The sequence below is a fragment of the Salvelinus namaycush genome, chromosome 4, assembly GCF_016432855.1.
Source record: "Salvelinus namaycush isolate Seneca chromosome 4, SaNama_1.0, whole genome shotgun sequence".
Lineage (NCBI taxonomy): Eukaryota > Metazoa > Chordata > Actinopteri > Salmoniformes > Salmonidae > Salvelinus > Salvelinus namaycush.
In genome coordinates, this window is record NC_052310.1 from 17647522 (window position 1) to 17675229 (window position 27708).

Consider the following 27708-nt stretch of genomic DNA (forward strand, 5'->3'; position numbering starts at 1 on the left):
GCAGAAAATGAATTAAAAAAGAATATGACTTTTACTAAGGGATCCAAGATGGCGTTTGGGCTACAGGGAAAAATATCAGATGAAAATCTGAAATAAAAACAAACAATTGCAATGTTTCCTGTTGTAACAAATGTAGCCTGTATCACTGCGCATTAAACATTTATAGCAGTGGGAAATATGTGTTGATCCACGCGTAGTCATGTCGTTCAGTCGACGGTCCTATAGACTACCAGCCACTGAACAAAAGAATGTCATCAATGCGCCCTATGTTAAATGATAGGTTTAGTTTTGTGTAGATAGTAGTCACTCCACTTGAGCGAATACCACGTCAAATATCAGATAATCATGTTTCTTTGATGAAAATGTGGACAGATTCCGTGAATTATTATCAGAGAAGCAGATCTTTGGAGGTGTTGGCAACTTTCCTGACAATGGAGCACAGTCGCAAGAAGCATAGTGCCAGTTTGTTTATTCCCAATTCTGCCTTAAAACATCAAAGAAATGAAACGTAACCATTCCACTAAAGCCTATATAAATCTATATTAACATCAGATGCTTTACCCATACATCAGATATTCTGTCATTTATTTATAGGAGGTTTAACAGTAAATAATCTCGACCACGTCACTCAAAGTCAATGGCCGGACTGTGTTAGTTCGAAAATTATATCGGTGTATTAAAAGCAAAAACGAGCTGTTGCACGGGTCAAACCACGTGCATTCGTTAAAGTATTGATTCATTTTCATTATGCATTCGTCATTTGTATCGTCGGTTCTGTCTGTTTGGGTCAATTTAATAGGAATTCTTCAATATTGATAACAACGCGCAGTGCTTCGGGTAGGTTTTCATGAAATAAAAGTTTATCGGTCAGCGAATTCTATAAAAATATGAATATGCCCGTAAAGCCCAAAGTGTCTACTTTCAAGCCAGTCGATTTTGTAGACATATGCAATTCAATACTTTTTAAATTTAGCAAGAGTTCGAGGATGAAGAAACACAAACGGGACTACGTGAGTTCCATGGAGCCTGCTGGATCAGCTGCTGGCGGTTGGTGTTCTCAATCACGTCCGCGCTTACGCTTCATAAAGTCAGAGGAACGTTTGTAGAATAAGATGCCTTAATAGAAAATCAGCTGTGACGCGCCATCGTGTGTGGCAAATTTACATTAACTTATATGTTAATAGCAAACCCGGACCTTTCCAGGACTATTACAAGTTAGGAAATATTTATTTAGCAGCTTTTGACGTTTTGTGACAGACGGGAATACTTGAACTGAACCCGCATATTCTCACAGAATTCAACAACTCTCACGAGTCAACTATGGCAGAGACGGCGGCAGCTCCAGCCCCAAAGGCAAAAAAGGCGAAGGCACCCAAGAAACCTGCTTCACACCCGAAATACTCGGATATGATTAAGGCAGCCGTCCATGCAGACAAAAGCCGTGGAGGTGCGTCCAGACAATCTGTCCAGAAGTACATCAAAAGCCACTACAAGGTGGGGGACAATGCCGATTCTCAGATTAAGCTGTCCCTGAAGAGGATGGTGAGTGAAGGGGTCCTGCGCCACACCAAAGGCATCGGCGCGTCAGGCTCCTTCAAACTGGCTAAAGCAGAGGACACCAAAAATGCACCTAAAGTTAAAGCCGTTGTGAAAGCAAAGAAGTCGCCTGTTAAAGCCGCCAAGCCCAAGAAGGTTGCAAAGCCCAAGAAGGTGGCCAAATCACCAGCAAAAGCCAAGAAAGCAAAAGTGGCAGTGAAGAAAGTGAAAAAGTCCCCGAAGAAAGCGGCACCAAAGCCCAAGAAAGTAGCAAAGAAAACCAAGGTGGCCAAGCCAGCCAAGGCAACGAAATCCAAGAAGGCCAAAGCTGCGAAACCCAAACCCAAGGCCGCAGCCAAGAAAGCCGCAAAGAAGAAGTAAATGGACATTTCAGAGAGACTTATTATAATAAAAGTCACTGTAAATACTTTGAGGAAATGTTTTTCGTATATGTAATATTATTTTTGTATGGTCTCATGCGAACTTATACGTTTTTACCTATTGTTTTCCACTCCATTGATGCTGTAAAAGAGGGTCTGGAATTAAATTGTTGGTGTGTGACAGCATTAATTGTTGGGCTACTATGTACGCTATTAATCCTCTGTGATCTTTGGAAACCTGTAGCATATGGACCTGTTAGAAAATATATGTGACACTAATCTGGAATTATTATTGTTTAGGCTATTGGAACAAGTGAATAGTTATTGTTCTCTTTGCACGAGGTCATTCTGAAAACACACGTTTCAATAGCGAGCATTGTTAAACTATACAATGTATAGAACTGTGTAGGCAATGGACGTCAGCAAGATTTTCAAGTGATGCGTAATGGCTCCAAATGCGGAGTAGTATGCTACTACTTTGTAAACCAACCATGTTCAATTAATTAATGCTACTACTTTGAAAACCAACCATGTTCAATTAATTAAGTATATTTGTAATACACTGCGGACTATGTATTGCATTACTTTTGAAACTGTTTATAATACAATAAACTTTTCTCATCGAAATATGTGTCACAACTTCACGCGCATTTTAAGCATGCGTAGGCGTACATGTCTAAACTACCGTTCGCAACACTTATTTGAATGAATTGCACAGATTACGTAATCGAGGGGCTATTGACGAATGAAACAATTATTAACTAAATTCTACGCATATAAAACGAGTCAAAAGGAGAGCTTCCTTGACATCTGCAATCAGCTGAAAATGTTCGACTCGTATGAAGTTATAAGCCCCGGTATCCAAATTGGTAACATAATGAATAAATGTTTTATGTGGTTTATGCGGTTTGACTGAAACTATTAGCTACCGTAGACCTACAAATGTCATATATGATTGAATTACCTAGAATTGGGGTCATTGAAAGCCCACTTCAAGGCTTTTTATTTTATTGACCAGATGTAGGCCCACACTACAGTTAGGACCTATACGTCTGAAGACAAAAACAGACATCAACCAACACTACAACCATACATAACACTACCTACACAAACTGACGAAGCTATTACAGTTTCAGAACATGTGCCTATCAATTACCAACAAATGGCGGAGTATTAAAAAAAACAGTGTTGTTAAATAAACGACTTGTAATTTATGTTCTCAAGGTACACCTTTCAAGAAAGTACATTTTCCAAATCCTGAACCAAGCCCATTAGCCCGAACTAAAGGTCAGGAACTGAGTCGAGCTAAAGAAGCATCCTTCGCTAATTTCCTTGTATCATTTCTCTGTAAAGTAGGCCTAAACTATAGGTGAAGCAACATTATTTGTTGAGCGGAGCATCTGTTTTAAGCCATCGCTTTTTTCTGTCCTACTGTACAGTGCAGATGGGATTTGGACAAGGAAAGGATGCCACCCCTAAAGAAAACAGTTTTTTTCTACCTGAAGTTAACTCGATACTTCCATCTCCTGGTCGCTCTCCATACTTTCATGCGGTTTTCAGTGCAGCAGTTAAAATGTTTCTAAAAGGACAAGAATATTCAAACGTTCTTTTCTTCAAAGTAGTATAGCATTTATTTTCTATTACTTTTGAACTTTAAACATCAATATTTCAGTTATTCAGCCATGCTACTTACTGCTTGTAAAAAAGGAAAAACTCTTGGTTGGCCTGGTAGGCCTATCCTACCATTTCAACTTTACAGCTGCCTGTGGCCAAGGTAGCCTAAGTGAACAGCTATTTTGCGTTCAGTAGTTCTTCATGGCAAATATGCCCTGGGGTCGAGACAGTAGTTCATTCCAAATATAAAATATGTTTTAAAAGGTTGCCGTTTTTCACATTCCAAATATAAAATATGTTTTAAAAGGTTGCCGTTTTTGAATTTGTGAACGTTTTTGGTCACAATATAGTGACATGCCCATATACACTGCTCAAAAAAATAAAGGGAACACTTAAACAACACAATGTAACTCCAAGTCAATCACACTTCTGTGAAATCAAACTGTCCACTTAGGAAGCAACACTGATTGACAATAAATTTCACATGCTGTTGTGCAAATGGAATAGACAAAAGGTGGAAATTATAGGCAATTAGCAAGACACCCCCAATAAAGGAGTGGTTCTGCAGGTGGTGACCACAGACCACTTCTCAGTTCCTATGCTTCCTGGCTGATGTTTTGGTCACTTTTGAATGCTGGCGGTGCTTTCACTCTAGTGGTAGCATGAGACGGAGTCTACAACCCACACAAGTGGCTCAGGTAGTGCAGCTCATCCAGGATGGCACATCAATGCGAGCTGTGGCAAGAAGGTTTGCTGTGTCTGTCAGCGTAGTGTCCAGAGCATGGAGGCGCTACCAGGAGACAGGCCAGTACATCAGGAGACGTGGAGGAGGCCGTAGGACCCAGCAGTACAACCCAGCAGCAGGACCGCTACCTCCGCCTTTGTGCAAGGAGGAGCAGGAGGAGCACTGCCAGAGCCCTGCAAAATGACCTCCAGCAGGCCACAAATGTGCATGTGTCTGCTCAAACGGTCAGAAACAGACTCCATGAGGGTGGTATGAGGGCCCGACGTCCACAGGTGGGGGTTGTGCTTACAGCCCAACACCGTGCAGGACGTTTGGCATTTGCCAGAGAACACCAAGATTGGCAAATTCGCCACTGGCGCCCTGTGCTCTTCACAGATGAAAGCAGGTTCACACTGAGCACATGTGACAGACGTGACAGAGTCTGGAGACGCCGTGGAGAACGTTCTGCTGCCTGCAACATCCTCCAGCATGACCGGTTTGGCGGTGGGTCAGTCATGGTGTGGGGTGGCATTTCTTTGGGGGGCCGCACAGTCCTCCATGTGCTCGCCAGGGGTAGCCTGACTGCCATTAGGTACCGAGATGAGATCCTCAGACCCCTTGTGAGACCATATGCTGGTGCGGTTGGCCCTGGGTTCTTTCTAATGCAAGACAATGCTAGACCTCATGTGGCTGGAGTGTGTCAGCAGTTCCTGCAAGAGGAAGGCATTGATGCTATGGACTGGCCCGCCCGTTCCCCAGACCTGAATCCAATTGAGCACATCTGGGACAACATGTCTCGCTCCATCCACCAACGCCACGTTGCACCACAGACTGTCCAGGAGTTGGCGGATGCTTTAGTCCAGGTCTGGGAGGAGATCCCTCAGGAGACCATCCGCCACCTCATCAGGAGCATGCCCAGGCGTTGTAGGGAGGTCATACAGGCACTACTGAGCCTCATTTTGACTTGTTTTAAGGACATTACATCAAAGTTGGATCAGCCTGTAGTGTGGTTTTCCACTTTAATTTTGAGTGTGACTCCAAATCCAGACCTCCATGGGTTGATAAATTTGATTTCCATTGATAATTTTTGTGTGATTTTGTAGTCAGCACATTCAACTATGTAAAGAAAAAAGTATTTAATAAGAATGTTTCATTCATTCAGATCTAGGATGTGTTATTTTAGTGTTCCCTTTATTTTTTGGAGCAGTGTATTATTCTTAACCGCAAAGTTGTCTAATTAAATTCAGAGGATGCCAACTGCTCACGTGCGAAATAGTTCGAAAAAAATAGGTAAATAAGCAGAGGGCACCTCAGAAACTATTATTTTTAAAGAGTTCTGATAGCATAACTAGTCACACCATTCTGTTAGGCTATACCTTTTACCATATTGTCAATGCATTTATGTAAAACCTGTATCATTTTATGTGGAGTTTTGCACAAAATCTATTTGATATTTAATCATTTGCCTTTGGGCCCTCACATTAAGCACACATTGAACCAGTGCACACTAGTGGTGTGTATTCATGGATTCAAAGGGAAGCCAGGCTTCCCAAAGAAATGGACAAATAAATAACAAAATAATTAATATTTTGTCTCTCTGTGTTTCATAATGTTCCGGCTGAATGGATCTCACAGGACAAAGCATTCGAGCGACATATTGCCCCTCTGTCTCTATGTGTATGCCATCTACAGTTGAAGTCGGAAGTTTACATACACTTAGGTTGGAGTCATTAAAACTCGTTTTTCAACAACTCCACAAATTCCTTGTTAACAAACTATAGTTTTGGCAAGTCGGTTAGGACATCTACATTAATTTTTCCAACAATTGTTTCCAGACAGATCACAATTCCAGTGGGTCAGAAGTTTACATACACTAAGTTGACTGTGCCTTTAAACAGCTTGGAAAATTCCAGAAAATGTTGTCATGGCTTTAGAAGATTCTGATAGGCTAATTGACATAATTTGAGTCAATTGGAGGTGTACCTGTGGATGTATTTCAAGGCCTACCTTCAAACTCAATGCCTCTTTGCTTGACATCATGGGAAAATCAAAAGAAATCAGCCAAGACCTCAGAAAAAAATGGTAGACCTCCACAAGTCTGGTTCATCTTTGGGAGCAATTTCCAAACGCCTGAAGGTACCACGTTCATTTGTACAAACAATAGTACGCAAGTATAAACACCATGGGACCACGCAGCCGTCATACCGCTTAGGAAGGAGATAAGTTCTGTCTCCTAGAGATGAACGTACTTTGGTGTGAAAAGTGCAAATCAATCCCAAATCAATCCCAGACAACAGCAAAGGACCTTATGAAGATGCTGGCGGAAACGGGTACACAAAAGTATCTATATCCACAGTAAAACGAGTCCTATATCGACATAACCTGAAAGGCCGCTCAGCAAGGAAGAAGCCACTGCTCCAAAACCGTCATAAAAAAGCCAGACTACGGTTTGCAACTGCATATGGGGACAAAGATTGTACTTTTTGGAGAAATGTCCTCTGGTCTGATGAAACAAAAATAGAACTGTTTGGCCATAATGACCATCATTATGTTTGGAGGAAAAAGGGGGATGCTTGCAAGCCGAAGAACACCATCCCGACCGTGAAGCACGGGGGTGGCAGCATCATGTAGTGGGGGTGCATTGCTGCAGGAGGGACTGGTGCACTTCACAAAATAGATGGCATCATGAGGAGGGAACATTATGTGGATATATTGAAGCAACATCTCAAGACATCAGTCAGGAAGTTAAAGCTTGGTTGCAAATGGGTCTTCCAAATGGACAATGACCCCAAGCATACTTCCAAAGTTGTGGGAAAATGGATCAAGGACAACAAAGTCAAGGTATTGGAGTGGCCATCACAAAGCCCTGACCTCAATCCCATAGAAAATTTGTCGGCAGAACTGAAAAAGTGTGTGCGAAGCAAGAAGGCCTACAAACCTGACTCAATTACACAAGCTCTGTCAGGAGGAATGGGCCAAAATTCACCCAACTTATTGTGGGAAGCTTGTGGAAGGCTACCTGAAATGTTTGACCCAAGTTAAACAATTTAAAGGCAATGTTACCAAATACTAATTGGGTCTTTGTAAACTTCTGACCCACTGGGAATGTGATTAAAGAAATAAAAGCTGAAATAAATAATTATCTCTACTATTATTCTGACATTCCACATTCTTAAAATAATGTGGTGATCCTAACTGTCCTTAGACAGGGAATTGAGTGAAAAACTGAGTTCAAATGTATTCGCCTAAGGTGTATGTAAACTTCCGACTTCAACTGTACATGATGCTGTCTGGTCCAAACGAGTATGACATTGTTGCTGCCCATAGCACTGAACGCAAGGAAAGCATCTGGCCTCCCTTGACAAAAAAAAGTATACTAAACTGTGAATGGTCCTGGCACACCAAATAAAAGTGACAGACTCAGCGGGGATTTGGAGTCACTCCTACAAAGCCCATTGAGAGCATACATCATTGACAGAAAAACACGAATTGTTGCATCTTGTTGTGTTGTTGTCCTCCGGTGGCTAGCTAGCTAAAATTGGCCCTTTCCTTAAATTAGCCATGGATGGAGATAAGGATTTGGACTTGTGGTTTTACTTAATTCTCCATACTGGCCAATGATTATAACGGTGATTCTGATCCAACCATTAATTCATACATTGTTGTGCTCCTGGCCGGACAGGATGGAAGTTCAATATGTTGCTAGATGTAGAAGGCTAATGTTAACTAGCTAAGGTTACCCATGATTGGAAGGTAGGCTGGCAAGCAATTAGCCAGGTAGCATAGGACAACATTTTTTAAACGTGTACTGTATGACAGAGTGACAGACCATTTCATCAACATGAAAGAGGATGGCATTCGCGTTTCTTTAGAAGTAGGGTGAGTTAACATGTTTTTCTACTTCACAATGTCAATTACAAAATAGCCTCCAACACTCTACTCAGCAAATTGGATGCAGTCTATCTCGGTGCCACCCGTTTTGTCACCAAAGCCCCATATACTACCCACCACTGCGACCTGTATGCTCTCGTTGGCTGGCCCTAGCTTCATATTCGTTGCCAAACCCAACTCCAGGTCATCTATAAGTCTTCGCTAGGTAAAGCCCCGCCTTATCTCAGCTCACTGGTCACCATAGCAGCACCCACCCGTAGCACGCACTCCAGCAGGTATATTTCACTGGTCACCCCCAAAGCCAATTCCTTCTTTGGCCGCCTTTCCTTCCAGTTCTCTGCTGCCAATGACTGGAACGAATTGCAAGAATCACTGAAGCTGGAGTCTCATATCTCCCTCACTAACTTTAAGCACCAGCTGTCAGAGCAGCTCACAGATCACTGCACCTGTACATAGCCCATCTGTAAATAGCCCATCCAACTTCCTCATCCCCATGCTGTTATTAGTTTTGCTCCTTTGCACCCCAGTATCTCTACTTGCACATTCATCTTCTGCACATCTATCACTGCAGTGTTTAATTGCTAAATTGTAATTATTTCACCACTATGGCCTATTTATTGCCTTACCTCCCTTATCTTACCTCATTTGCACACACTGTATGTAGACTTTTTTTCCTACTGTGTTATTGACTATATGTTTGTTTATTCCATGTTTAACTCTGTGTTGTTGTTCGTGTCGCACTGCTTTGCTTTATCTTGGCCAGGTCGCAGTTGTAAATGAGAACTTGTTCTCAACTAGCCTACCTGGTTAAATAAAGGTTAAATAAAAAAATATATGTTTTTCTACTTGCATGAACGCACACACACAGAAATCATAACCATGGACAGCCACATATTTAGCTTATGTTGATTGGACTAAATTGTTTTTGGTATATTTTAGTTGTCACTGTCTTAAGACTTAGCAGAGTTGATTTGATGATGTCGAAATGTTGAAGTTCAAATGGTGCTGGAATAGCGGAGGCAGCTCCTGTTTGCTTTGTAACTTGCGGTAACTCTCTGGGGTTCTAAATCAATAGTCGCTTAGTGGTCCAAATATGTCAGAAACATTAACTTGCTTGACCATGCTGTAGGTAATGTAACTGTCTGTTGCTGTACATGCAATATGCTTTGTGGACGTCACTGGACAGAGGTTGCTATCCGGTTTTGTGATAAAACAAAAGGTGTGATTGAATTTATTCTACCACTGTCTTCTTATTATCTCTGCCTTTTTTTTGGGGGGGGGGGGGGGGGGGGGTTTGGCTTCCACAGTGATTTTACTCACGCACCAACAACACACTCTAATACTCAAACAGTCTGACAGTCAAGGATAGAAGTTTGGCAAAGCAGTAAACAATCCTTGTTTTGTTTTATTCAGCATTTCACTTCAGTTGTTTTGATATCACTTTCAATCAATAAGATCCACATAACTTTTTCTGTGGCAATAGCAGGTCCCCAACTAAAATAACCCACCAATAAAAATTTGTGATTCCCATATTTTTAAAAAATAAAATAAAAAAAAGAAAGAAAAAAAAGAAGTTTTTTTTAATTATACAATCAAAATCTTGACACACAGGTCCATGTATGCATACATGCAAATATACATGTGCACCCACACACACACACATGGCTGATTTAGCAGAAATAACATTTGGGGCCTAAATTCCTATTTGTGGTGAATGCACATAAAAGCCAAGACTAGGGGAGGCAGATATTTTCCTTATAATGATCATTCAAAGCGTTAATTTGCACGGGGCAGGATTTAGTCTTAATACCATAAAATAAAAATGATTCGGCTGTTTTAACATGACTGATTACTTTGAGTAAGGAGGATGCATTACAGAGTTCAATGTTTCTTTTTCATCAATCTAATACAATATAGTCACTTCTCTCAACAAGACATTGCTTCCTTCTCAATTCTAATCTGGCAAGCCACAACTACTGCTATTTTGTATTATTATTTTTTACATAAATAAATGTATCTAGTTAATTTCACCCACAACTGTAGTATTGTAGCAGAAGTTAATGGAGTGATAAGCATGTACTTTACTGGAACGGTCCGTAAGAGAGAGGCTTCTGTATTTGGCAAATCAGGTCTGAAAGTCTATCTCAGTGGCTTGGTCAATGGGAAGACAAGTCTTTAGCTTCTGCAGGGGACTTCCTGTGCCCGCTCAGAGTGTATGTTGCTCGGTTACGTCCGTGCAGCAGGGTCCTCCATACCCCCCCCCTGATATGGACTGTCTAAATTTGCCATTTTGGTTTCTAACCAGCACCAGACTTTTTAAAAAGTTTGATATGTTCTTCCAAATTGCATTATTACATTTTGAGATTCTTTTCCTTAGGAAAGACCACACATTAAAAATAAATCTATCCATTCTCCTGAACACCTTGTGGATGCAATGTGGAAAAGTCTTCTTGTATCTGTATATCCTCATTTGATAAAGCAACCACATATTCGTAGCAGCTCTTGGGGGAATCGTTGCATTGCGCACAGGGAGGCTGCCTCCTTAGCCTGGATTTTGACACCATAAGGCAGAGCGAGCAAAGGTGGTCAGGAGAGGGTGAGAGATATTGTCACGCGCCTCCATTTTGACTGAGATTATTACAGTCAGTCAAGAAGACGTGACTAACTGGAGTAGACTGGAAGAGCAGAGCAAAGACGAGGAGAGGGGAGGTTAGGGTATAAATCATGACAAAGTAAAACGTATCTGTGTTTTGTCTGTCTGGTCTAGTGTGTCTAGGCGCTTGGTCTGGAGGATTGGTCTGGAGATTGGGGTTGTGGGAAAAAAGAGGGAAGGTGGGCTCCGGTCAGGACCCTAGTCATTTCTGTCGGGCGAAAGCTCTGTACATGGCAAAGCCTAGGACCGCGACTACTGCTGCTCCTAGCGTCACTCTCAGCCAGAAGGATGTATTGCTCATGTCGGAGCCGTTCAGGTGTCTGTGGGGGGGAGACGAAGGCGTCAATGAAAGGACATATGAAACCGCATAGAGGTGCAGACATGAAAAAAGTGACATGATTTTCCAGTTTCTCAACACTGAATCGCAAAAACTATAGATTAAATGGCGAGTGATTGACAGAGGGACCAACAGTTTGTCAAATGTGACAGTCAGAGAACTAATACGTACGGGAACATGGCGGCCCAGGCCAGCTTGGTGTAGATGTTCTTGCTGGTGGAGTCCAGGGACAGGCCGGAGAAGGGGAGCGGCGGAGGCAGTCGGTGTTTGTAGCAGAACTCTGCCGGGGTCATCCCGTGGAGCTGTCTCACCTCGGGGAGGTCTGCTTTGGAGGCCACCATCACACAGGGAATACTGCTGTCCATGTAGTGTTGCTACAGAAAGGAGACAGATGTGGATGAAGAGGAATGGGATATGGCGAAGAGAAAGAGGATGTGGGGAAGAAAGAAAGGAGGGAACGAAAAAGAGAAGAGTGAAACACCGAACAGATTCCTGATCATATCTGTGAAAACCAGAGAAGCTCTGAAGAAGATATGAGATGCCACACACCTTGTAGATGCTGGCACAGTAGTCGAAGGAGTGGGGGTCGCTGACATCATACATGAGACAGGCTACGTCACACACTGCGTCCGACTCCTTTAGGAACTTTGTTTCCACATCCACCTCGTAGAGCTGCCAGGGGAAGACGACAGATGGGAGGTGAGGCTAATGTACTCTACCAAAAGGTCAGGGGTCAGAGTTGAGGTCAAAGTAAAAGGTACGGAACTCACGATGAGGAACTTCTCCTGGTTGCTAACTTGAACAGTGTTTATGGTGTAGAGGGAAAATGCACCGGTGGAACACTCCTCTCTCTGAAACAAACACACCGACTGTTACTCTCATCATTAGTTGTAGCAATGCTAGTAGTTGGGGCTTTCAACATCATTTCTCAGCTCGAACACGTATTGACAAAGTGGAATGGTTTTACAATGAAGAGTTCAAGGTGTACTACTAGTAACAAAGTACTAAACGGTTCTTCCAGGAATGTGTGATTCTGTATCGCTATTTAGTCTAAATAACAGGTCAACAACAGCGAGATAATCGTACCGCTGTGTTTCGGCCGAGGAAGGCCTGGAGGAAGGCAGACTTCCCAGTACCCCGTGGTCCGATCACCTTACATAGGAACACTGACCGCTGAGTCTGGCTCTTCTCCAGGTCCATAGCCTTCTCCCGCGTCACTGCAGAGGGACACACGCGGATAGCGCCAACACAGACACACCGAAAACACAGGGAGTACACATACACGGAAAAACAGACATATCAGGACAGGGAACCATTAATATGATGGAGCGCTATCAAAGCATTTCAAACATAATCGTATTTCCCCTTGTGGGTAACGCGGGATACATTTTGAATCTGATCTAAGGTGGTAGGACCTCTCCCACATTTATAGCCGCGTCAGCTAAACCTTCTCGACTCTGCTGGACAGGCTGAGTGGGTGTGAGACTTACGTCACCCTACCCTAATCCTGCTACCCCATGCAGCCACGCCCTCAGTTTTACACACACACACAGACACACACACACCAACCAGCGTTCCTGAAGCACCCTTGTTGATGCAGGTTTTCGCTTCAAACAATCCCACTCGGTTTCACTGGATGGTGGGTTGAGGTTAATTGACCAATTGAAGGAATGCGACTACGGTATTATTGGTACCCTCAAATAAATGTGTGAATTTTGTGTTAGCAGCGCATATAATAACTACACAACACACACTCTGGTAGTCTTCACACCAGTCAAATAGCATATTCAAAGTTGACCTTTCAGAGTCACTGTACATCCTCAGAAGGCATACATGTACTGTATATAATTCTGTCTGTAGGGCCTATAGTGAACCAGATTATAGTTCTAATCCTCCTCTATGTACAGCGAGTGAGGTTTACAGGTTCTTGTTAACATACAGTCTATTTTCCTAGAGAGGCTACTTGCAGCAATGTAAAAACAAAAAAAAAGATGTGTTGACATGCGTACAGACACAAACCTGTGACTGCAGTGGTTTGGGAGTCCTGCTCAGTGAGAATAGGGTAGCCCAGGTATCCCAAGTACTCCAGACAGCGATGGATGTCAAGGTACGCTGAAAGACTGTAATATGAAGAGAAGTCACATTAGTGAAATTAGGAGGGAATAAGAACACTCACTGTCCTAATCTAAATCCCCTAACACATTCATTTGTACTCACGGACCTCCTTACACTGAAACTCTAAACATAAAAACCCCCATAGCTGACATACACACATTGTCTGGCACACAAAGCTACAGTGCCTTATTCAGACCCCTTGACTTTCCCCACATTTTATTACATTACAGCCTTACTCTAAAATTGATTAAAATGTTTTTTTTACCCCCATCAATCTACAAACAATACCCCATAATGACAAAACAAAAACAGGTTTAGAAATATTAACTAATTTATAAAAAAAGATAAAAACTGAAATATCACATTTACATAAGTATTCCCTTACTCAGTACTCTGTTGAAGCACCTTTGGCAGCGATTACAGCATCGAGTCTGTGGGTATGACGCTACAACCTTGGCACACCTGTATTTGGAAAGTTTCTCCCATTTTGCTCTGCAGATGCTCTCAAGCTCTGTCAAGTTGGATGGGGAGAGTTTCTGCACAGCTATTTTCAGGTCTCTCCAGAGATGTTCAATCAGGTTCAAGTCCGGGCTCTGGCTGGGCCACTCAAGCACATTCAGAGACTTGTCCCGAAGCCACTCCTGCGTTGTCTTGGCTGTGTGCTTAGGGTTGTTGTCCTGTTGGAAGGTGAACCTTCCCCCCCAGTGAGGGCCTGAGCGCTCTGGAGCAGACTTTCATCAAGGATCTCTCTGTACTTTGCTCCTTTCATCTTTCCCTCGATGCTGATTAGTCTCCCAGTCCCTGCCGCTGAAAAACATCCCCACAGCATGATGTTGCCACCACCATGCTTCACTGTAGGGATGGTGCCAGGTCTCTTCCAGACATGACGTTTGGCATTCAGGCCAAAGAGTTCAATCTTGGTTTCATCAGTCCTTGGTCTGAGAGTCTTTAGGTGCCTTTTGGCAAACTCCAAGCGGGCTGTCATGTGCCTTTTACTGGAGTGGCTTCTGTCTGGCCACTCTACCATAAAAGCCTGATTGGTGGTGTGCTGCAGAGATGGTTGTCCTTCTGGAAGGTTCTACCATCTCCATAGAGGAACTCTAGAGCTCTATCAGAGTGACCATCGGGTTCTTGGTCACCTCCCTGACCGAGGCCCTTCTCTCACAATTTTTATTTAAAAAAATGTATTTAACCTTTATTTAACGATTGCTCAGTTTGGCCGGGCGGCCAGCTCTAGGAAGAGTCTTGGTGGTTCCAAACTTGTAGGCCACTGTGTTCTTGGGAACCTTCAATGCTGCAGAAATCTTTTCATACCCTTCCCCAGATATGTCCCTCGACACAATCCTGTCTCGGAGCTCTACGGACAATTCCTAATGGCTTGGTTTTTGCACTGTCAACTGTGGGACCTTATATAGACAGGTGTGTGCCTTTCCAAATGATATCCAATCAATTCAATTTACCACAGGTGGACTCCAATCAAGTTGTAGAAACATATCCAAGATGATCAATGGAAACAGAAGCACCTGAGCTCAACATCGAGTCTCATAGAAAAGGGTCTGAATACTTATGTAAATAAGGTATCTTTTTAAAATTTGTAATAAATTTGCAAAAATTTCTAACAACCTGTTTTTGCTTTGTCATTATGGGGTATTGTGTGTAGATTTTTAAAACGTATTTAATCCATTTTAGAATACGGCTGTAACGTAACAGAATTGAGGAAAAGCCCAGGGGTCTGAATACTTTCCGAAGGCACTTGTACATACCAAGATGGCTACAAAGCGAACAAAGGTCAATACTCACGTCCATTGACACATGTAGCCATGATTGGAGATGTAACCCTCGTCTGTGGTTGAGACCGCCGTGTACACGTCTGCGCCCCAGGGCATGTAGGGAAACACACTAAAGAGGTTCTTGAGCTCCGCGGGAGAGAGGGCAGAGTCCTTATCCTGGTGTAAAAATAAATATTGATAGAGGGGTAAAACACACCATTAAGTCCTAACAAACTTTCAGCAGCCCTAAAAACAGCCATGCTCTTGGAGAAGAGGGGCACATTTCAATGCCTAAAATGAACTGGGGGCATTCCACTTAAAAATGTGTATTCTATTTCCACTTAAAATATAACCTGCTTAGTGCTTTGTTGACAAATAGACAGATGGATATAAATAAATGGACTTCCTGATTGATGGCCACTGAGGTGGTCACACACCTCGTCATACTTGTCAAACAGCCTCTGGAGAAACTGGTGACCCAGATGATTGAGCTCGGTGGTGCAGCCCACGGGCACCCGTAACCTGGCAACACACAACAAACAGCCATATAAATACCTGGGCTTACCGTACACACACACGCACGCACGCACGCACGCACGCACGCACGCACGCACGCACGCACGCACGCACGCACGCACGCACGCACGCACGCACGCACGCACGCACGCACGCACGCACGCACGCACGCACGCACGCACGCACGCACGCACGCACGCACGCACGCACGCACGCACGCACGCACGCACGCACGCACGCACGCACGCACGCACGCACGCACGCACGCACGCACGCACGCACGCACGCACGCACGCACGCACGCACGCACGCACGCACGCACGCACGCACGCACGCACGCACGCACGCACGCACGCACGCACGCACGCACGCACGCACGCACGCACGCACGCACGCACGCACGCACGCACGCACGCACACACACACACACACACACACACACACACACACACACACACACACACACACACACACACACACACACACACACGAGACGTTACTTGCCTGAGGTTTAGCTAACGGAACGATCTATCGCTCTGGCTTGACAAATGAACATAAATCGTGTAAGGGCAGGATGTTTTCTGGAAAACACGGACTCACCAAAAACCTTTGTGACAATACTCGTGCAGTATCCTCTTCAATATCACATTAAAACATGGGGGAGGTAACCAACTGTCTCTAATACGTCTGTGATTGGGTCAGAAACACAAAGTAGTGGAGCCAGAACACCTACTGTGGGTATAGGTAGTCATCCGTCAGCTCCAGCGAGTCATCGTAACCAAACTTCCTCAGGATGGTCCACGTGGTCTCATGCCGACCCCTCTGGATGAACAACGTGTTGAGGAACAGGAAGCCTGGTGATAGAGGATACAATAGAATCATGTCTGTTATGTCGCCATCTTATCACGTCGGCTCCATACTAACTATTACCGCTACTAGCAACATTGAATTTCACCATTTTACCAGAAGCTAAACCCAACAAGTCCTATATCATTAAAGGCTGAGCCATCTCACTGTCGGTTCATCCCTCACCGTTCAGGGTAAGGCCGTTGTCCTGCACCCCGTCGCTCGTGTTCTTCCACACCACAGTCTTCACGTCCTCCAGAGCTTGAGAGGCTAGAGGGTTCCCGAAGCACGATTTCTGAGGAACCGCGCACACACACACACACACACACACACAGAGAGTTAAAACTATACCCGGCTGTTCCAATGGCCATGCCAGTTTTACACCTTGCCAGCAATTTATCTCTTACGCATGTACGTGTGGTGCGCGCATGTACACTTCCATTCAAAAGTTTGGGGTCACTTAGAAATGTCCTTGTTTTTGAAAGAAAAACAAAAAAATGTGTCCATTAAAATAACATCAAATTGATCAGAAATACAGTGTCGACATTGTTAATGTTGTAAATGACTATTGTAGCTGGAAACGGCAGATTTTTTATGGAATATCTACATATGCGTACAGAGGCCAATTATCAGCAACCATCACTCCTGTGTTCCAATGGCACGTTGTGTTAGCTAATCCACGTTTATCATTTTAAAAGGCTAATTGATAATTAGAAAACGCTTTTGCAATTATGTTAGCACAGCTGAAAACTGTTGTTCTGATTAAAGAAGCAATAAAACTGACCTTCTTTAGACTAGTTGAGTATCTGGAGCATCAGCATTTGTGGGTTCGATTGCATGCTCAAAATGGCCAGAAACAAAGACCTTTCTTCTGAAACTCGTCAGTCTATTCTTGTTCTGAGAAATTAAGGCTTTTCCATGCGTGAAATTGCCAAGAAACTGAAGCTCTCATACAGCGCTGTGTACTACTCCCTTCACAGAACAGCTCAAACTGGCTCTAACCAGAATAGAAAGAGGAGTGGGAGGCCCCGGTTCACAACTGAGCAAGAGGACAAGTACATTAGTGTGTCTAGTTTGAGAAACAGACACCTCACAAGTCCTCAACTGGCAGCTTCATTAAATAGTACCTGCAAAACACCAGTCTCAACGTCAACAGTGAGAGGCGACTCCGGGATGTTGGCCTTCTAGGCAGAGTTTCTCTGTCCAGTGTCTGTGTTATTTTGCCCATCTTAATATTATATTTTTATTGGCCAGTCTGAGATATGGCTTTTTCTTTGCAACTGCCTAAAAGGCCAGCATCCCGGAGTCGCCTCTTCACTGTTGACGTTGAGACTGGTGTTTTGCGGCTACTATTTAATGAAGCTGCCAGTTGAGGACTTGTGAGGCGTATTTCTGATCAATTTGAAGTTATTTTAATAGACAAAAAAATGTTGCTTTTCTTTCAAAAACAAGAACATTTCTAAGTGACCCCAAACTTTAGTGTATATATTAGTAGATTAATTGATGTATGGTTGATAGATTAAAGGATGGATGGAAGAGTGTTATTTGATTCTCACCTGGAAGCAGTTGAGTTCAGTGTCACTGAGGATGCGGTCATGGTCCTGGTCTGAGATGCTGAAGACTCGGCTGAGTGCTCGGACACACATTGACTTTAACTGGAAGTAACATCAGCACACAGACACAGTTAACACTCAACAAAGCAAGATTCTGCAATAAAACCAGGTCATTCCAAAGGTATAAAGCTAAAGCGATCCTCAAAATGTCCTCCCTGACCTGTTTGTCTTCCGGGTCGTAGAGCGGGGCGGTGGGGTGGAGCACAGCCTTCTGAGCGTAGTAGAACAGTTCAGAGATGTTCTTCAGGTTCTTGGCAGAACACTTGGGAGAGAAAAGTCAAAACCTCAGGTTTGCCTAATCATAGGTGTGTTCAAACAAAAACAGTTCAACTAAATATTGTTTGCATAAGATCGGTGGGAGTAATTATTGGTGCGAAATCAGGTCCTCATTGCGTTGAGTGAGTGGGGAGGCAGCTGAAGAGAGCAGAGTGAGTTTGAGATGCAAGCCTTACCTCTACACAGGTCTCAATCTCAGAAAACTGGTTCATGATAGGTAGAATGGTCTCCATGGAGCTCCCAGAGCGAAGGTCCGATTTATTCCCCACTAGGATTATGGGAACTCTGTGACATCATAAGGAATGAATTTAAGATCAAAGATATCTAAATGTTTTATGACACAAAAGGCCAAAGAGGCTAGTTCAAGCACAACACTTTTAGGCAAGGACGACGCACACAAGCTTCTAAGCACATGTCATTAAAACAACAGTATGTACATACTTATTCCCCTTCTCTGCTTCGCCATTTACCAAGGGGATCCATTTTGTTCGGATCTGAAAAGTGAGTATCATAAGAAATGATAGAAAAACACTAATAAAAATCTCTCATTTATCATATTGGTCCCATACTGTAGGCTACATTATACAAATGCTTGTTATACCATGCCAAATGCTTCCATATTGGTTTCTCCAAGAAGGAAATTTAAGATCTATAAAAGACAGTGTACATGTGTGAGAGAAGATACCTTGTCTATAGTTTCCTCCTGGGTGACGTCATAGACCACACACACCACGTTGGCCTGCAGGAGTTGGGAAATCATGGTTGGAGTGCAAGGTCTTTATCATCAACTAAAGCACGCAATTGAACACATTCTCCAAATGAACTCAAATGATTGTGAATTTGTAAGGCACAGCTGGGAAAGGCTCACTACAACACATACTCAACACATTATTAAATAATGAGGCGATAGATCAACTGGTGGTCATCTACAGATGCTTCTCCTGTTCATTAGTGCACTTTGATGTCTGTTAGGTTTCGGTTAGATTAGTAAAAAAATATTTTTTAAAACATAAAAAATGCACTATGCTGGTTGAATGTGCTATAATACAGAATAAAACAATTAATAAAAGACCCATGATGGTAGTGACTCCCCATTACAGCTTATCACCTATTAACCATCAGTTAATAAGTGAGGGCACATACTTAGTGTGCTGTGAATTCTGTAATGAATGTATTGTAATGTTTTTAAAATTGTATAAGTGCCTTAATTTTGCCGGACCCCAGGAAGAGTAGCTGCTGCCTTGGCATCAGCTAATGGCGATCCATAATAAATACAACACAAAGTTATTCACATTACTTTAATAAAATATTTATGTTGTTGTGTATATTACATTTGTTTTATTTGATCACTATTATTTCATTCCAAGTCATCAGCTCATCTCTTTAGAGCTGCTGCCTATGCTGTCTGACAGAATCACTATTTTAGTAGTTTTCAACGTAAATAAGGCATACTTTTATGACTGCTGAATAACAATACCTCGCAAAGCAACTGCTCTCTATGTATCCCCTCTTGATTGCACATTCTTCTATCTCTTACGTGGCAGGCATAAAAGAAACAGACCAGACAAGTAGCCACGCAATGGATTATGGTCATTGTAGTATATTATCATGTTTTCTGCGCATTGAGCTCACAGGAAAAAATAAAAACAATTATTTAACCGACGTCAGTCAATTAGTTGTTTAAAAACAGAAAAATAACAGATTTCGATTAATAGCTTAGCATTACCTGTTCAGCTAGGTGTAGCGTGTAGTTTCCCCTAGACGCTGATCTTGGGTCAGTTTAGTATTTTCCCCACTAATGGTTAAGGTTAGGATTGAGGGTGGGGAAGCTGATCCTAGATCTGTACCTAGGGGAAACTTCACCCTTGAGCGTTCAGCTAAGGAAGAGGTGGGTCAACACTGAGAACTAGCCTTACCTTGATAATCTCCTCTCTGAGGACCTCATCAGTCTGTTCCGTTTCTGTATGGCCAAAACAATGCACTCAATTTAATCAACTGATAACCAGTTGATAACATTTACAGCACCTCATCAGCAGCAGCACTGAATTGGACCGATAAGCAAGCAATTACACTTAACCAGGAGTTCTGTTAGCTTGCAGACTTTCTGGCAGCTAGGAAGATATTCGGTCTTCATAGAGACACACAGGCACATACACAGACTATAGCAAGAGAGTTGTATTAGGCCACTGAGCGAGCAGCACCTCACCTGAGTAGTCCACTATGTGTGTGGGCACCTTCTCTGGAGTGACATCGGCAGGGATAGTGATCTCCTCAGCTCGGAGGGGCACCTAAGGGGGATTACACAAATTCAACAGTCTAACAGAGGGACTCCATTAACCTTTAATTAGCTTGGAACTAACAGGCTGAAATTAACTTCATGGTTAGAGTGTGAGGAGTGTTTAGGCATTACACTGTCTGAGACTGGGATAATGACTTGGAAATGTCCTCTTTTTGGATGAGGTGAGGAGAAGTGGCATATTATGAGTACAACATTACAATAACGAGTGCTTATAAATGCAAAGTAAAGAGGACTAGTGGAGGTTTATTTTCCCTACCAATCACATTTTCACAGTTGAATAGAGCCACCCTCTGTGTGCTGTGGCGTAGATAGCAGACAATGTGTATGCAAACGTTGAATGTTCCAAGTCAATGAGAATGCTGCTTTTGTACGGTGTAGCAGTAGCCAGTGGATACATATTTTATAAATAAGCTGACTATTTAGTCATCAATGTAGAGTTTGCATTCGGTGGGTATAATTTCTTAGATGTGTCAGCACTGCACACAAAACGGAGAAATAAACCAGTGGGAATGTACAGTCATAGCTACACTTACATGCTCAGGAAATTCCTCCCCAACCAATGACATGATGAGTGATGTTTTGCCCACCTTGGCTGTTGACAGAGGGGTGAAAAGTGGAACGAGACATTATTGAAAAAGGAGGAAAATGAAGCCTGGAAGAAGAGTATTTCTGGTCTGCAAAACACATTTCACCTTGAGGTCATACCCTCAGGTAAACATATCACATTCTCCAGCTCATAAGTAGCCAGAGCTGGATTAAATGGGGGGCTAATACTTAAGCTGAACTATAACTAAGTCCTAAATCTAAATTTAGTCTAAGTTTATTATAAGTAACTAGTTAAATGTATTTTATTTTATTAACCACAGAGTACGGCCTGATAAGGGGTTCTCTTTGACATTCTCTTGTTGAGTTTCCATGAATAGGTCTGTTCATGAATAGCCTATTCAAAAAGAGGGGCAAACAAAGTAGTTAAAGTTACAATGCAGCTAGGGATACAAAGATAATTATTAGGAAAATACTTGGTGGTAGTTACTTGTAACAGTTTGCTAACTAGCTAGAATATATCTGTTTTTTTCTCCAACAACCAACCACCAATATTGTCAGCAAAACATGTCAAATAAGAAACATCCTCTTTAGCACACTTGGTGGCAAGGTATCTAAGTTAGTTTGCTAACTAACGCATGAGAAAACATTTTGACAGTTAACTAGCTAGCTAAATAGTTCTACCTAGCTACTAACTTGGCTAACTAACGTAGGCTAGTACTGTAAGTGCATGTGCAAAACAACACGTACTGACTAGGACTGTCAGATTTGGTGCTGGCTAACTAGCTAATGTTAGACTAGTTATGTTATGTAGCTAAAACATAATGATGGGATGGCTGCCAATGCTATAACATTGGGTAATTAGCTAGTAATTCACGGGGGGGCAGATTTAAAGAAAACTGCAGGTTTCCATCAGGCAGTCTGTAGCTAACAACAAGGCGTTAGCTGTACAGTAGCTAACTAACGTTAACGCGCTAAATATGTGTGTCAATATTAAAATAGGATTTACTTACGTTCCCCCAATAACAGTATCCTGACATCTCGTTTCATGTTTCGCTCCCTTTTCCAATGAGTGTACTCTGCTGGGTCTTATGCGTCTAAATTATTTTGACTTTTTAACCGCAGTTCAGGTAGCTAGCTACCTCTCGGACCCATTCCAGCTAGCTAGTAGCTACAGTTAGCTAGCAGCACCCAAGGAGAAATCTTGTGGCTTCCGGTTCAAGAGAGCCAAAAATAGCGCCCACTGTCGTCCATAGAGTGGGCGAACTTGTAGCTACTGTAACAATATCATGTGTACCAAGTACAGTAAGTTGAGGTTTTAAGAATGTCCTCTATAAGCCCGAGGCAAAAAAAGTAAAGAAAAAGCTAACAACCAATTTATTGACTCGACAATGTCAGATTTCATTTTCCATTTTTCCCAATACTTATATGAAATCAAATCGAATCCAAGTTTATTTGTCACGTGCGCCGAATACAACAAGTGTAGACCTTACAGTCAAATGCTTACTTACAGGCTCTAACCAATCAGCCTGATGGATAACAGTCAGATGCTGTATTATAAATAAAAAAATTAGTAATCAGTATTGGTAGTATGTTTATTGGTCTTACCAAACCCTCTTTAATGTAACCTAAGTGTTGTGGGCCATGGCGGCTATCACGTTACTTTAAATAACAATCATATAATCTGCACATTGTCGAACTAATCAAATCAAAGATTGGTCACTGTTCAGACGTATGGTCCAGGTCTCCAGGCAGCCAACTAGACAATTTCATATACGTAGGCACAGGCTAAAGTTGTTATGCACATCATATAAAAAAGGTTAAACAAAATCTGACAGATTGAAACCAATTGAAATAGTTCACTTTGCAATTTGTTATATCTATGTTGTAAAACATTTATGTATTTTGGGGGGTTCAGACTATATCCACAACTTTATCTTGAGCCATTATGGATCAGGGTTGCCTCTAGTAAAATCACAAGAATGTAAATAAAATATTAATATTGGCATGAGAATCTTAGAACCAAAACAATGACCATGTTTGTGACAATTGAAATACACCAATAAAATGCCAAACATACAGAATGGTGTATTAAAAAAAAATATATAATTAACCTTTATTTAATAAAGCGGAGGAGACCGGTTAAAGGATTTTTAAGCCTGGAGACAATTGAGACATGGATTGTGTATGTGTGCCATTCAGAGGGTGAATGGGAAAGAAAATATTTAAGTGTCTTTGAACGGGGTATGGTAGTAGGTGCCAGGCGCACCTCTTTGTGTAAAGAACTGCCTGAGTGGGTTCTTCATCAACCAGAATCATCTGGATTTCAGGCTTCGCCTCTAAGTCCATGCCCCGACCAATTGAGGCTGTTGTGAGGGCAAAAGGGGAGGGTGCAACTCAATATTAGGAAGTTGTTCCTAATGTTTAGTATACTCAGTGTATGGCGAGTGGTCAGTTCCATTGTCTGGTAGAAGGTGAGTTTTGCAAGACATACATTTTCAATATACATGATTGTGATATAACATTTCAGGGTACTGATCAGATTTGAAATACATAGTTATTTTAGCATTAACAGTATCAATGTATGAAAGGTACTTTGGAATTTCGACATGTGAATCAAAAAGTGTTCCCTACGCAGTGAACAGAGGGGTGGCACTTCCCAACTCCCCTCCGGAACCATGCTTTAACAACGGAAATCCGGTCGGACCTCCTTCACCAGAACACAGCTGGCTTCCATACTGCAGACATGGGGCCGGTAACTGCGGAGACAAACAGAAGACATTACCTAGAACTTTGACTGTTTGTTGATAAGGATATTAGTTCAATTATAACGTTAGATGATACCAGTGACTGGTTACCTCAACATAGAAAAACGATAATAACAAATGTCAAGACTAATTGTGCATTTCTGCAATAAAGCTATAGATGGGATATATGAAACCAAAACCAAGTGTCGCGTTGTTACTTATATATTATGTGTATAGCGCAAAGTGATTGTTAACGTGCATACATAACGATATTTGTTAGGCAGGGGGTTTTACTGTGCGGGCCGCGATGTGGCTGTCAGACTCCTTTCCCTCTTAGTAGTTCTACAGTGTTGTGCATCACCTTTCTCTCTTTGATTCCCCTGAACAGGTTGAAGCTGATGAGATGGGTGGAGGGAGAGGCGAAGCGAGACGGTTCACTCTCGCCAAAATCTGTCCAAAATAAGACCAGTGCGTTTCTATGGGCTTATTTTGACCTAAGCTTGTCACCTGCCTTGCCGCCTTTGGGACAACAGCTCCCAAAGTTAGGGCGGAGGCATGTGCATCTCGTCATTATATACAGATCTCTGGTGCAGGAGCATACAGCGTGGGTGGAGTTGGACACCCTATTAGATGCAACGTTGGCTTGACCTCTCCACCCTCTGACCAATTAACCTGACGTAGCAGGAGAAAGAAACACCTGAGTGGGGCCTTCATCAACCGGAATCATCTGGATTTCAGGCTTCGCCTCTATAAGCCTGTTGTCACTAAGAAGCCTAATGCCACTGCTGCTGAGTGGGACTGTACTTGGGTAATTCCTGTCCTTGCTGATCACTGTCTCCAAGGTGGTGTCAAGAAGGGCGTTCTCATTGGTCAGTCTGACTGGTCCTCGGGGTGGTGTCCTGTCCCTCTTCACCACAACCTCTACCTGTTTTACAAAAATCAACACTTGGCCATTCTTTCTCATTAATGTCTCCTAAACATACAGTTGAAGTCAGAAGTTTACATTCACTTAGGTTGGAGTCATTAGAACTCGTTTTTCAACCACTCCACAAATGTCTTGTTAAACTATAGTTTTGCCAAGTCGGTTAGCACATCTACTTTGTGCATGACACAAGCAATTTTTCAAAAAATTGTTTACAGACAGATTATTTCACTTATAACTCACTGTATCACAATTCCAGTGGGTCAGAAGTTAACATACACTAAGTTGACTGTGCCTTTAAAAAGCTTGGAAAATTCCAGAAAATTATGTCATGGTTTTAGAAGCTTCTGATTGACTCAGATGATGTCAATTAGCCTCTTGGAGGTGTACCTGTGGATGTATTTCAAGGCCTACAATTGGGAAATTGCTCCCAAGGATGAACCAGACTTGTGGAGGTCTACAATTGTTTTTCTGAGGTCTTGGCTGATTTCCCCATGATGTCAAGCAAAGAGGCACTGAGTTTGAAGGTAGGCCACAGGTACACCTCCAATTGACTCAAATGATGTCAATTAGTCTAACAGAAGCTTCTAAAGCCATGACATCATTTTCTGAAATTTTCCAAGCTGTTTAAAAGGCACAGTCAACTTAGTGTATGTAAACTTCTGACCCACTGGGATTGTGATACAGTGAAATAATTTGTCTAAACAATTGTTTGAAAAATTACTTGTGTCATGCACAAAGTAGATGTACTAACCGACTTGGCAAAACTATAGTTTGTCAGCAAGAAATTTGTGGAGTGGTTGAAAAACGAGTTTTAATGACTCCAACCTAAGTGTATGTAAACTTCCGACTTCATCTGTACATTCAATATGAAAATATATTCAGGTCTGTCTGGCTGCAGTGAAACAAGTGATTTTAAGGCTGCAAATGAAAGGTTTTTATACTGTTCAAGACTTACGGCATGGGAATATATTTCAGGATGTACAAGACATGTAGAGAACCCTGGAATGAGTAGGCGTGTCCAAACTTTTGACTGGTACTGTATATTCGCATTAAAATGGGTCGCCAATTGGATGGAAACCTAGCTACTGTAATAGATTTCCATTAAAATCTGCAAAAATTTCCTTTTTCCCAAAAACTATTTATCAAGCAATAATTTTGCTAGGACTGTCTGGGTGGGTAGGGAAAAACTGAAAACAAGATGTTATTGGCAGAGGGGTTTGGAACTCTTTATTGGTCTATTAAACAATTTACTGCATAGTGATGTCACCATGGAAAGCCCAAAACTCCCACCCATGCAATCCTGCGTAGATTGTATTTTCAACCAGCAACTATCAGGAAAAAAAACAGTTCATATTTTTTTCACACTTTTACAGTGTTAGTTTCATCAGCTGTTCTTTTGATCAACATGATACGAAAAACCCACATTTTGTCTGCACTAGTAGTGCACATAGAGAGATTAGTGTGATGACAAGGAAAGGCTTACACTTAAGACAAACGCATACATATTATTTCACAATTCTTACCCAGAAATTGTACAATTGCGTCAACCATGAACCCAGGTTGGCACTGACAGATGTAGTTGCCGATACAAATGTCCTCCACAGATGGAGGTGTGACACTCATCGATATCTATATTATACATACGGCTGAAAGACAATATATGTATGTCAGCCAAAATCACAGGAGGTTGGTGGCACTTTAATTGGGGAGGACGGGCTCGTGGTAATGGCTGGAGTGGAATCAGTGGAGTGGTATCAAATACATTATTATGAGCGTTCTCAGCAGCCTCCACTGGTCAAAATACATTCAATCGTCAAGGATGCTCAAAAGCTGTTTTTCTGGTCGATGTGTTCATACATCTTATCACATTTTTATTGGGCGCATACATAAGACCAGCATCATGACAGATAAGTTGTAGAGAAGCACATTCTGAAACAGTTGCACACACACAACAAAACATTAAGAACACCTGCTCTTTCCATGACAGACTGACTAGGTGAATCTAATTGAAAGCTATGATCAGTTATTGAGGTCACTGTTAAATTCACTTGAAATTAGCGTAGATGAAGGGGAGGAGACAGGGTAAAGAAGGATTTTTAAGCCTTGAGACATGGATTGTGTACGTGTGCCATTCAAAGGGTGAATGGGCAAGACAAAATATTGAAGTGTCTTTGAACAGGGTGTGGTAGTAAGTGCCAGGCGCACAAGTTTGAGTGTGTCAAGATTTGCAATACTGCCGAGTGTACAAAACATTAGGAACATCTTCGTACTATTGAGTTGACCCCCCTTTTGCCTTCAGAACAGATTCAATTTGTCGGGGCAAGAGCGTTCCACAGGGATGCTGCCCCGTGTTGCTTCCCACAGTTATGTCAAGTTGACTGGATGTCCTTTGGGTGGTGGATCATTCTTGATACACAGGAAACTGTTGAGCATGAAAACCCATCAGCGGTGAAGTTCTTGACACACTCAACCCGGTGCACCTGGCACCCACTACCATTCCTCGTTCAAAGGCACTTAAATCTTTGTCTTGCCCATTCACCCTCTGAATGGCACACATACACAATCCATGTCTCAAAGGCTTAAAAATCCTTCTTTAAGCTGTCTGCTACCCTTCATCTACACTGATTAAAGGGGATTTAACAAGTGACATCAATAAGGGATTATAGCTTTCACCTGGATTCACCTGGTCAGTCTGTCATCGAAAGAGTGTTTTGTACACTCATTGTTTATATACTGTATATATACACACACACACTGTATATACAGTGCCTCCAGAAACTAGTCACAACCTGTGTTTTTTGGTGGTTGTAGTAAAGCTTAAATTTAAAATTGGTTAAATTGGGATTTTGTGTCACTGGCCTACACACAATACCCATAATGTCAAAGTGGAAATCTTTTTTTTTGAATTTTTTACAAATTAATAA

At 42.3% G+C, this 27708-nt stretch overlaps 2 protein-coding genes across 2 annotated transcripts; one reads left to right on the forward strand and one right to left on the reverse strand.

Moving 5' to 3' along the window:
- Positions 1–1100: 1100 nt before the first annotated feature.
- On the forward strand, positions 1101–2102 carry LOC120046255 (histone H1.0-B). The gene has a single exon (XM_038991331.1). It carries the CDS (start codon positions 1321–1323, stop codon positions 1915–1917), a length of 597 nt encoding a protein of 198 aa, XP_038847259.1. The 5' UTR covers positions 1101–1320; the 3' UTR covers positions 1918–2102.
- A 7428-nt stretch (positions 2103–9530) lies between these two features.
- On the reverse strand, positions 9531–22288 carry rhot2 (ras homolog family member T2). The gene is made up of 19 exons (XM_038991332.1): positions 22126–22288; positions 21103–21161; positions 20477–20558; positions 20187–20230; positions 18956–19009; positions 18712–18764; positions 18447–18555; positions 18155–18256; positions 17938–18036; positions 16568–16676; positions 16269–16389; positions 15457–15541; positions 15051–15196; positions 13155–13255; positions 12222–12352; positions 11906–11986; positions 11685–11807; positions 11307–11509; positions 9531–11118 (listed from the first exon to the last, which is right to left on the reverse strand). Exons 1-19 carry the CDS (start codon positions 22160–22162, stop codon positions 11001–11003), a joined length of 1857 nt encoding a protein of 618 aa, XP_038847260.1. The 5' UTR covers positions 22163–22288; the 3' UTR covers positions 9531–11000.
- Between the last annotated feature and the right edge of the window lie 5420 nt (positions 22289–27708).

Coding starts and splice junctions, on each gene's coding strand:
- LOC120046255 (XM_038991331.1), top strand. CDS start 1,321: ATGGCAGAGACGGCGGCAGCTCCAGCCCCAAAGGCAAAAAAGGCGAAG.
- rhot2 (XM_038991332.1), bottom strand. CDS start 22,162: ATGAAACGAGATGTCAGGATACTGTTATTGGGGGAAC. Junction 21,162..22,125: donor GATACTGTTATTGGGGGAAC/GTAAGTAAATCC, acceptor CTCTGTCAACAG/CCAAGGTGGGCAAAACATCA. Junction 18,037..18,154: donor ACGACCCGGAAGACAAACAG/GTCAGGGAGGAC, acceptor TGTTACTTCCAG/TTAAAGTCAATGTGTGTCCG.